This window comes from Girardinichthys multiradiatus, chromosome 2 (assembly GCF_021462225.1).
Source record: "Girardinichthys multiradiatus isolate DD_20200921_A chromosome 2, DD_fGirMul_XY1, whole genome shotgun sequence".
Classification (NCBI taxonomy): domain Eukaryota; kingdom Metazoa; phylum Chordata; class Actinopteri; order Cyprinodontiformes; family Goodeidae; genus Girardinichthys; species Girardinichthys multiradiatus.
In genome coordinates, this window is record NC_061795.1 from 30,513,798 (window position 1) to 30,525,858 (window position 12,061).

A 12,061-nucleotide genomic window follows, 5' to 3' on the forward strand; every position below is an offset into this window, starting at 1 on the left:
TAAAATACAAATTGCATATTACATCATAGCCTTATTTTTTAATATTGCTCTTACCTTAATGCAAATTGGAAAATATTTTTATCATTCTGGTAGTTGCTGCTGTCTCTATTGATTTCAGTTTCTCAGAGTGGTTGTTCTAATAGATGTCATTAAATATCTGAAAAGCTTCTTACCAAACATTTTTTTAAACTGCTTTGCATGTTGTTTCTCCTCTACATTATTTTGTGTATCAAAATGGAAAAATACTTTGGTCCAGTGACACACAAATAAATAAATTGTATGGTGTATCAGCAGTGTTAGTGCAGAAAAATGCTGTCAAAAACCATGCAAGATAAATAGAAAGACTACAGACAAGACTGTGATTACTGTATTTAAATAAAAAGAGATCACAAGAAAACATCATGCACGCAACATATCCGGTGACTTTTTTCTACCTTAAAATCTTATATAATAAATTGTTGACTGATGCAAACAATTCCTCATGGGGAAGGCTATGAACAAAATAAAGAGATGCAGTTTGGATAGATCATTTGATACAATATGTTTTAATACAAAAAGTTTAGGTTTTTGCCAACAAGTATAAACTCTAAGCATTATGTTTCACCAGACCTTTGTTCAATTGTTACAAGTAAACCATGACAAACAAAAAGAGGATTATTTTTTATGGTATAAAAATGAAATGGACATATCAGTAAGATGAGGGAGATAGAAGTAATGTAAGATTAGACGGTTTGGTGGATTTCCAGACCATGTTCGAGACACAGCAAATTTACAGCATCTAGACTCAGATGAGATTTTACTGATGAATGTTTCCTGTTTGTTTTTGTGTGTGTGTGTGTGTTGCAGCATAGCCAAATCTGGCACTTTCAAAAGGGAGACCGTAGCAATTCTGTGGCTCACGCATCACTGATGACGTAACTCTTCCACACACCCACACAACACTTGTTCTGTATTATTCCCACACATCTCACTCATGCTTTTCACAGACCATTCACCTCTCAATTGGACACTCAGTGTTAACAATGGTGGATATGCAGAACGCACTGAACTTTCTTTGGTTATACCAGTTCATGGCATGACTCTTTAAATATACGTTTAAGGACAAGTATCAGACAAATCTAATTAATAATAGAAAACCATTTTATACTTTAAAAGTGACTGTAGAACATGATCAAATTACAACTGTATTATGTTTGCACCACTTCAGCTTTGTAAGATAAATGCTTGTAGGAAACCCAGGGTTCAGGTCAGGTGAGTTTGCTGGCCAATCAAGCATAGTAAAACCATTGTCACTAGACCAGCTTTTGGCACCACTGGCAGAGTGGGTAGGTGCCAATTCCTGTTGTAAAATGAAACAATGGACCATGACACAATGGACATGGAGCAGGCAGGCAAGCAAACAGAAGAAACCAGCAATTAACAGAGGGAACCAGAGACCATGTATATGAGCAGGTGAGAGCAACCAGGTGGGAATGTGAAATAGCTGAGGAGAATTCAGACAGAGAGCTGAGGGAGAGAAAGAAAAGTGAACAAGATCAAAACAGAGAGACACAGGGAAGATGCCATGAGTTTCAATTACTTAAGATGTTTACAATATTCTGAAATCTAATCAGTTTTACTTTCTGAAATGAGTGCCAAAAATAATACTTTTCTCCAAAATTCAATTTTTAAAAAATGTATCTATATATGGTACTCACTTATTGTTTTTAAAAGAGGCATTAAACTTTTTGTTTACAAAAATGGTTTTGAAACTTGTTATCTACTTTGGAAAAAAGTGCATAATATCTAATTTTTTCATAGTTTGAGTATTCCAGTGTCCTGACTTGATGATAAACTTAGCCACGAGGAATGGGTTTTAAAGTGACGTTAATGTTCCCGACTTTGCTCCATTGACTCGGCTTTAACACGATGATATTTTAAAATGTGTCCACAGCCACGAGAAGAAGAGAGGAACTGTGAAACACATCACCTTCGATCAAACGTGACTCCGCGTGAGATAAATCGCTTGTCCCCTTTAATTCTGAATTCCGTGCGTGATATATATTGTGATCACCTGTCAGATGCGGCGCATGCGCAGTAGAGCAGGAGGCGGAGTGGGTCTCTGTTGCTCTCAATCTGCTGCTGCCCTGTGCCCTCCATCCCTCTTGCTGAGACGGGCTGGCACGGAGCAGGAGTTTGCCGACGTGGTCTGAGGAGGATGGCGAAACAGATCCGCTACCGATGAAGGTACGCATTCGCTATGCTATGATCGGAACAACGCCGCGCTTTAGTGTTTGACATTGTGACCATAGAGGGTGAAGGATGCTTGGCTGCAGGATGGGAGGGAATGAGCGGGTGATGGTGGATGGGGTAGGGAGGAGGGAACACGGCGCAGATACTAAATGATATGTCTTGAAATTACAACGATGGCAAGGATTTCGCTTGTTTTTTTTTTGTTTTGTTTTTTTAACTGGCTTAAAATACCCTCACATAGTAGGAACATTTAGACAATTTGTCGATTTGAACAGGTGCCTGATCAAGGACATATACATTCAGTGATAACGTGTTTTTCTCAATTTCTCTTGGACAGGCCATAGGAGTAATCTCGTTTAGAATGACCTTATGTCATGCGTGCTGTGTATTCCACACAGATCAACTGTGGTAACATCTGATCCTCCTATAGTTGAAGTATTGCTGCTTGTGGGCAGTGCAAAACAGCCATAACGTCAGGCTAAAAGCAGATATAATCACCCATTTAGAAAGATCGTTTCTCCACAGCGACCTACACTCCCTTTAATGTTTGCCTTTTTAGTGCAGCAGGCATGGGAATTTTGAGTGAAATAATGTAGTCAGATGCCTAATTTGGTGGGCCCCTACCCGGATGTGCCTGCAGTTTTTCCATAGAGAGAGAGAGAGAGAGAGAGACTTAGATTTACTCGTGTTTACTTGTCTTGCTGTAAAATATGTCCTGGATGAGATTTCCTTCTCCTAGACAATCGGCGAACATGGGGTGATAAGATTCATTCGTGGAAAGGACGAAATAACAGTTTAAGCTGGACTTGTGCTGGCTACAGCAGAGCCTATCAAAGCGGGTTTGTAGGATCTACTTCGCTGCTGCACGTTCGACTGCTTTATTACATTGCAGGAAAGAGATCACGCGTGATCATCGAGCGGTTCAGGCACTGTCTGTGGTGCTGAAAAGAGCGGTCGATTCAGAGTGAATCTAATAGATCAAAGTGGGAATTATTAGGAGTGGCTTCATGTGTACAGTTTATCTTTGAAAGGGATTTTTAATAGAAGGAGAAAATCAAATTTGGTTCATTGAATGTTACTGTGTTTAATGAAATGATAGAATGTTCTTTTTTAGAACAAAAACTGTAAGAGCACTGACAGGTGAACTGGACAACTCTTTTTATCTCTTCACCATGGCACCTATTAGTGAGTGGAATACAAGCAGCAAGTACAATTGTTTTTAGAAATGGAAAAACTGGCCAAACTAAAGGATATGAGCTGATTTCAAAAGGCCAAATAGAGGTGGCTAAATGACTGAGTCATAGCATCTCCAAAACTGTAGCTTTTTCGGAGTTTTCCTGGTCCGCAGGGGTCAGTGTCTATCAAAAACCAGCCAGTGTCTCACTGATGCACATGGAAGGTAAAGGCTAGCCTCTGTGGTCTGATCAAGTAGGTATCGCTGAAGAAGTCACTGCAAATTCTGATAGAAAGGTTGTCACAATACAGAGTACATCTAGGGTTGTTGGGTATGGAGCAGAATAGCCATAAACCAGTTTGAGTAGATATAATGTTATAATTGCCATAAAGAGAGCCATAATGTTATGCCTGAATGGTGAATTATGTAACATGTTGTCTGTCCACTAAGTCTGATTGTGACTCATTACCTGAGGATACAAAAAGTCATACAATTTAGTCAGTTATTTTGTTATTATGTTTTCTTCACACCTACTTTTCCATTATTCAGTTTAAAATATTTATGGTGTTTTTGTTTTGTCAGTAGCAGCATATTGGCTCAGAAAGCATCAGATGTGTGTGTGGTTCAAAAGTTCTTAAGCTATTTGTTATCTCTCTCCTTGTCTTGCTCTTTGTCATTTCACACTTCATTTATCTTTGTCTGTTGTGCATTTAGGAAGCCTGATGTAAATGCTGAGCCAGAGGAGAGCCCTGGCAGCAGCAGCAGCAGTAGTAGCAGCAACTGCAGAAGGGCTGTAGATGCCCTCTCTTCAGGTGCAGCTCCAGCCCAGGCCTCTGCTGGAGAACTGGATCAAAGAGGGGACAGTTCCTGCTCAGACTCTGACAGCCCTATAGACTCCAGTTCCAGTGAGGAGAAGGACGAAGCAGAAGAAGCAGATCCAGCCATGTTCTCCTCCAAATTTCTCAGTGGGGCAAACCCTCTGAATGCTATGTCTTCAGCTGTAAATAAGTTTGGTTTGTTTGGAGATGATGGGGACGGGGCTAAAAAGTCACCTTCTCAGCAGGGGAGGAAATCATCAGGAGAACCACAACCTGGACTAGGCCCTGGAAAGGACACTCAACAAGAGCAGACACCCCAAAAATCCAGCCAGGGCCCCCCTATGCAAAAGTCCCAGCCACTCCCTAAACAGGGATCACCACAGCTACGTGGCAATGGACAGACTGACCCCCCAACCAACAAACCTGTGGGACAACAAGCTAAAGACCCACTAAAGCAGGGTTCACCCAAGCCTGGAGTTCAACAGCAGGTTCCGACAAAGAATGGAGCACAACCAGTATCTTCAAAACAGGTTCCACCCAAGGCAGAGCAAAAGGACGCTGAAAAGAGCGGCATACAAAAGCAAGATATTTTAAAGACTGGGGTACAGGGGCCCACAAAGTCTGGGTCAGAGTCAAGACAACAGCAGTCATCACCAAAAACTACATATCAACATCAGGGCTTACCTAAGGTGGGACTACAGCAGAAAGGAGGAAGGAATCAGATCTCCACTGGGCACCAAGGCATTATGGGCCCAGGCACACCTGAAGTGACACCTGTAGGGTCTCCACCATTGGGTGCAACTAAAGCCAGACCTAAGGCAGACACAGTTTCTAAACCTCTTTGCTCAGTGTGTAACACAACCGAACTTAATATCCATACCAAGGAACCACCTAACTATAAAACCTGTACACAGTGTAAAACAGAGGTGTGCAGCTTATGTGGCTTCAGTCCTCCAGATGCTGATGTAAGTATTGGCTTTATTTATATATACATGTGTATATATATATATATATATATATATATATATACTTTGAATACGTTTAAAACTTTTCATGAATATGCATTTGTAAAATTACACTTCTGGTCTGCCACATAGGCACAGCACCTAAGCAGTTGCTTTTGAATTCTTTCTTTGAATTTGTTTAAAAAAAAATCTGTTATCTGTTCAGTTGTTCTTTTGTCCTTGGTGAATCACTTGTTTCACAGTTTAGGACTGTAAGGTCTAACAGTAATTGATAGAGGATCTTAGCAGATTTCAGAATGATATTTTTATTTTCTTTAATTTAGTGTGCAGATTTAGCTGAATCTATGTGTCTCCTTTTTGTATAGGGGCGCGAGTGGCTTTGCCTAACCTGCCAAATACAGAGAGCTCAAGTAACGTCAGAGGCACCTGGACCTCCCAAGAAAAAGCCCTCACCAAATGCAACCTCTGCTCCTCAAAACCAGAAACCATCACCTGGTATACTGATAAAAAAGAACATTTCAGCACAAGGTTCATCACAGAATGTGCAGTCTAAACCAATAAAAGTGCCAGCTAAGGATGAACCTCCTAAAGAACTGGAAAATTCAAAACACGTCAGTTCTGGTCAAACACAGAAAATGACACCAGAGACTCAAAGAGCATCAGGATCTCCAAAAGTGGTTCCAAGTGGTCAACCTGGCCGACTGCAAAGCATTACAACTCCAGCTCCCCAGCAGGCAACTGGAGGGTTATTTGGCTTTAGTGGTGGTGCTAAAAGTGAATCTGCAAAATCAGATGAGTCAGTGACTGGGAAGATGTTTGGTTTTGGTTCCTCTCTTTTTAGTTCTGCATCTACTTTAATAGGCTCTGCTGTTCAGGATGAACCCAAAACTACACCACCAGTTTCTCCCAAAATGCAACCCACAAAGGACACAAAAGTGGCTCCTGGCCAATCGTTAGAACTAGAAAAAAAGCAGCAGCAACCTCAGGAGGCAAAGACTCAGTCAGCGGGGCAGAAAGTAGAAAAATCCACTGCAGAAACTTCAAAGGCAGCAACAGTCTCCCTCAATCCCCCCAAGAAGGGACAATCTTGTCCAATCTGTAAGATGGTGCTCAATGTTGGCTCAAAGGATCCTCCCAACTACAACTGTTGCACAGAATGCAAAAGCACTGTCTGTAATCAATGTGGATTCAACCCTATGCCTAATGTAAAAGAGGTAAGACTTATTTTATTAATTGAATATATCTGGAGAGTAAAATAGGAAAACAAATTAATACCTTTTTTTACTTTTGTTCTTTAAAGACTTGATCTCTAAACAATTTTATAGTTTTGTGAGCCAAGTCATTGCTTCCTGAAATACAAAAAACTGATTGGTTAAAGCAGTTATTCATCAAAAACTGTAACCTATTCTTATTACGCTTTGCACCTGGTAAAAATTTAGTTTGTAATGCATTTGTTTTTGCAAAGAGTCTAAATTTAATGTATAATTATATATAGGATTTAGAGAATATCCTTACACAGTTTAAAATGTTGGGTGAATGTCCCCGCTGTCAAACACTGTTGATATTAGGAATACACTGCACTGCATAAACAGAATGGCAACCTTAGGCCCACTCGAAGCCCAAAGAATCTGACACTTGACTTTGTAATTCAATGCACAGTAAGTATCTAGCTTACCAAGGACAATCCAAGGCTACATGATCGTATTGTGCTGCTTAAAAGAATGGCTGTAGCAGTTCTAGAACAGAACTGAAATGAAAATACATATTATTATTATTATTATTATACATATTGAAAGCAATATACAAAGTTAGCCACATTTTTTGGCACCACTGGTAAAGGTTTGTTGGGGTAAGGGGTTAGTTAAAATAAATTAATCACACTGAAATATTTTGTAAAATGAGTGTACTTGTTCAGTGGGAGAAAATGGTTGAGGCATATAGAGAGAGGGACCTTTGAACTTTCTTCTTTGCAGAACCTCTCCAAATCATCCAGAGTCCTGGGTCCTCTCCTATGCTCTTATCCTTTCAGCTCACTCCACGGGTTTACTGTACGATCTAGTTTTAGGGACTGTGATGGCCATTTAAGAAGGCTGATTTTGTACTGGGGACATATTTCTGTATTTATTTGGAAAGACTCAGTAACAACCCATTTTCATTTTACCAGTAGAGTTCAACAAACTTATATTTAAAATCCACTGCTATTATAAAAGGTTCATGATGCCATGACCTGCAACAAAGTTTCCAGGCCCTTTGGTAAGAGATGGCACGTTAATTCAATTCAATTCAATTCAAAAATACTTTATTAATCCCAAAGGGAAATTAAATGTTGTTGTAGCTCATTATGAGGGTTTCCTCAAAGAGCCATGAAGCATCATGATAAACATGGGCTCTCTTCTAGCCTAGTAGCTAGTGACAAAAAAAAAAGGCTTCAGTATGCAACTTGAAAAAGTAAAGTATAAACTTAAAAAATGCTTTAGTTACATTTCTTTTAGAGTAAAGTTAGGGGTAGAACATGTTCTACTACTTGGATTTAGTTTTATATTTAATTTATTTAATAAATGGATGATTATAGTTTTACTATTGTTTTAAGGCACTTTTACAATAAAGCCAACATTTGGCTGAAATAAACTTAAGGTACACTTCAAATGGTGACATTGTTTTTTTCTTATTTATATCAGTATAAAAAAGTGATCATAAGCCCAGTTTTGTCCTTGTTTAAGTCAGTGTAATCCCCTTTATTCCATGATATTTAGCATTTCTATGTGGGTAGTATTGTGTTTAAAATGTGACACCTCAAACACATAGCTATTTTTAGTTTGAGAAATGTACTAACTGGAGTTCATTCCTATCTGACTTGCTTTTTTTGTTTTTTTAAGGAAAACGAATGGCTTTGTCTGAATTGCCAGGTGAAACGAGCTGCTGAAGGAATTAAACCAGAGAAAGAAATGCCCCTGGCCGATTTATTTAAGAAGACAACTGCAGCACAACCTGCAACTCGAACGACCTCTGCCCCAGGCTCTCCTCAAAATAAAGTATCAACAGCACCAGTACAACAAGTCAAGACTGAAGGACCAGTAAGCCATAAGCAGGCTGGTCAAGCTCCTGGACAGAAAACACTTCAGCAGAGCCAAAGGACAGATCCTCAGAAAGTAACCAACCAGACCATTCAGCCTCCACAAAAAACAGGAAATGCCACAATGTCTGGTGGCTTCTTTGGTTTTGGTGGTCCTAAAAGTCAAAGTGATGCAGCAAAGCCTGCGGAATCAGTGCCAGGGAAAATGTTTGGTTTTGGCACCTCCATCTTTAGCTCTTCAACTTTAATTACTTCAGCCGTCCAAGACGATCCCAAACTTACACCACCAGTTTCCCCCAAGATGTCTCCTGCAAAGGACCTCAAATCCCCCACTGTCAAAAAGCAAGAACAAGAGAAGAAACCACAGCAGCTACAGCAAGTCACAGGTCACACACCAGTGCAGCCAAAAGCAGAGAAACTTTCCTCAGAACTGCCAACGAAAGAATCAGCCTCACCAATTATTTCCAAGGCATCTGATTCAACATGTCCTCTCTGTAAAGTGAAACTAAATGTGGGCTCCAAGGACCCTCCAAACTACAGCACTTGCACAGAGTGCAAAAGCATTGTCTGTAACCAATGTGGATTTAATCCCATGCCAAATGTAAAGGAGGTAAGATCAAGAGCTTTGTAAATAGCAAGAAAATATTTGCAAAGGATACTTTTAGCATTTCCTCTCTTTTAATAATTATTTATTAAGTTATTTAATTCAAATTCAAACATACTTTTTTAATCCCAAAGGGAAATTAAATAAACTATAATGCTTTGCTCTGTATTCTGCCAACATTGATCAAAATGTCTGTTTATGTGTTCTATTGCAGATGAAAGAGTGGTTGTGTCTCAACTGTCAGGTGCAGAGAGCACTCGGGGCATCTGAGCCTCCAGGAACACCTGTGATGAACCTACGGGCCTCTCCAAACAAAACCCCTGTGTCTGCTGATGCTTTAAAGAAAGAAACTCCCTCCCAACAGAAAGAAATTCTAGTACCTTTTAAATCTAAGGAGACCACACCATTATGCCCCCCTCAGCAAAAATCACAAATGTCAATTGAGAGTGGTATTACATCGGCTAAAGAGGTAGATGGAAGGTCCTTAAAATCTGGAAGTTCCAAGCCTCAGTCTGATGCTGCAAAACCTAATGAGTCACTTGGAGGCAAAATGTTCGGCTTTGGTTCGTCTATGTTGAGCTCTGCTTCTAGTTTTATAACCTCTGCAGTTCAAGATGAATCAAAAACAACGCCACCAGTTTCTCCCAAAATTCCAATTGCAAAGGGAACCCAATTTGTTCCTGTTCAGAAACATGACCCAGAGATGAAAGGGGAGCAAGTTCAACAAATCAAACGCTCTCCATTGCTGCAAGCCAAAATAGTAAAAGGCTCACCAGAAGATGTTAAGGATGCAGTAGCTTCAGATGGTCAGAAGACTGGCCAGTCTATCTGCCCCCTCTGTAAGACTGAACTCAACATTTTTTCCAAGGATCCTCCTAACTATAACAAATGCACAGAATGCAAGTCCAATGTGTGCAACCAGTGTGGATTTAACCCAATCCCAAACCTGACAGAGGTAATAAAAGTTATATTCTGAAAATGTGTTTATAGTTTGAAAACAAACGTAATCTGGGATTCAGTCAACATCTAATTGCTATTGATTTTTGTTTTTCTGCAGGTCAAAGAATGGTTATGTCTAAATTGTCAGATGCAAAGAGCTCTTGGTGCCTCTGAAATCACTGGACTGTCCATGAAACCGGAGATTGAAACAAACAAAGGTTTGCCTTTTACTGAAAGTCAGAAAATCCCACCTCCTAAACAAGAGCAAAGTCTAAATAAGAAATTATCTGACAAAAAGATGGAAGCCCCAATGCCTGATTCACCTCAAAAGAAGGGGAGCTCCACACCTGGTTCTCCTCAGAAGACACAGCATGCAGCTGTACCACTTGCTGCTAAAGAGCCAGAAGCTAAAACACAGCCTAGGCCACGCACATCTCCAAATACCCAAAGGGTTACAGGTACCCAGAAAAAGATTGACCAGACAAGTGAGCTTGACCCAAAACACAAGGAGGTGAAACCAGATGTACAGCAGGAAGCAGATAAAAAGTCTGGGTCAATAGATCCTAAAAAAGTGTCTGAGACTTCAAAAACAACTGAGTCTGTGGGTGGAAAGATGTTTGGGTTTGGGTCATCTATTTTCAGCTCAGCATCAAATTTGATATCATCTGCTGTTCAGGAAGAATCACAGACCACATCTCCTGGCTCCCGTAAGATGTCTGCACCACCGCAAATCTTTGGCAAGATGTCTGTTTCACCAAAGATTTCACCAAAAGGTACACCTACACTTTCTCCCAAAATGTCACCAGCAAGAGAGCCAAAGGTATTTCCTCAGAAATTAGAGCAAGTAAAGAAACCAGAGGAAAGGCATCTGAAGAAAGAGGACAAAGCTCCTTCACAGCAACATGTAGGATCAGTCTCTCCAAGATCTTCAGGTGGAGGTCAGACTATCTGTCCACTGTGTAAGGATGAGATCAATATCAGCTCCAAGCAGCCTCCAAATTACAACACCTGCACTGAATGCAAGACCGTAGTTTGTAACCAATGTGGATTTAACCCCATGCCTTTGGGCAAGGTAAGTACAGAATCAAAGCCTCTCCGATAAGAAATTAAATTATCATTTCACCTGTACTCTTGTTTTTTTTTTGTATGTAGACAAACTAGTTTCTGTGAGTAATTGTAATGTTTCTTCTCAAATAAATATCATTTTGTGCTTATTGTATTTTAGGTAAAAGAATGGCTGTGTCTTACATGTCAGGTGAAAAGAGCAGTCAGAACCTCTGAACCACCAGGGCCTCCTGCTTTAATGTCCCAAACCTCACCCAGTAAATCTCCATCACCCACTTCTGCTCAACTGAAAGATCCTTCCAAACTCACTGCTATTCAAAAGAAGGATGGTCTGCATGCTGTGGAACAATCTAAGGAGCTCTCAAGAAACATCTCACCACAGAGAAAACTGTCAACGCCATTAAGCAAACCTCCATCTAATGATGCTCCTCTAAAACAAACTAGCCCAGCACCGGATCGAAAAACATCTGAAGAAATACTAAAAGCAGATGAAAAGAAACAATCAGATCAGGCAAACCAAAGTGACGGAAGACGGAGTAGCACACCTTCAGCAAAAGAGCAAGATTCGGGAGGCTTTTTTGGCTTTGTTGAATCTAAAGCTCAGCCTGAAGGAGCAAAGGCTATGTTAGGCATCCGTTCTTCCATCTTTAGTTCTGCTTCTACCTTAATAACCTCAGTGGTAAAGGACCAGCTCAGCACAACACCACCAGTTTCTCCCAAGATGTCTCCTTCAAAAGAGGCAAAATCTCCTACTGCTTCAAAAGTAGAACAGGAGAAGAAGTCAGAAAGGCAACAGCAGTCAGAGGGTCAACCAACTGCACAACCAAAAGCAAATGAGAGTAAGCCTTCTGCTTCCCAGAAGCTTGAGCAGCAGAGGAAAGCAGAGCCATCATTGCAAACAAAGACCCTTCCATTAGTACAGGCCAAAGTGGACAAAACTCCACCAGAGCTTTCGAAGCATGAAGCAGGTGCCCAAGCAAGTGTCAAAATAGAACAGTCCACCTGTCCTCTGTGTAAGATGCAACTCAACATAGGCTCCAAGGATCCGCCCAATTACAATAATTGCACTAAGTGCAAGAATACAGTGTGTAACCAGTGTGGATTTAACCCGATGCCAAACAAAACTATGGTAAGAGAGTGGAAAATAGTAATGTATAGCACAATGTTATTCCTTATTGCCTGTTAAAGACC

At 40.4% G+C, this 12,061-nt stretch overlaps 1 protein-coding gene across 1 annotated transcript in view; it reads left to right on the forward strand.

The window, feature by feature from the left end:
- The first annotated feature begins 4,565 nt into the window (after positions 1-4,565).
- pclob (piccolo presynaptic cytomatrix protein b) overlaps positions 4,566-12,061 on the forward strand; it is a 75,010-nt gene continuing 67,514 nt past the window's right edge. The window contains exons 1-6 of the mRNA XM_047349357.1: positions 4,566-5,189; positions 5,555-6,403; positions 8,066-8,872; positions 9,081-9,821; positions 9,924-10,877; positions 11,031-11,999. Coding sequence (XP_047205313.1) covers positions 4,566-5,189; positions 5,555-6,403; positions 8,066-8,872; positions 9,081-9,821; positions 9,924-10,877; positions 11,031-11,999 — 4,944 coding nt within the window. The remainder of the gene's footprint in view (positions 5,190-5,554; positions 6,404-8,065; positions 8,873-9,080; positions 9,822-9,923; positions 10,878-11,030; positions 12,000-12,061) is intronic.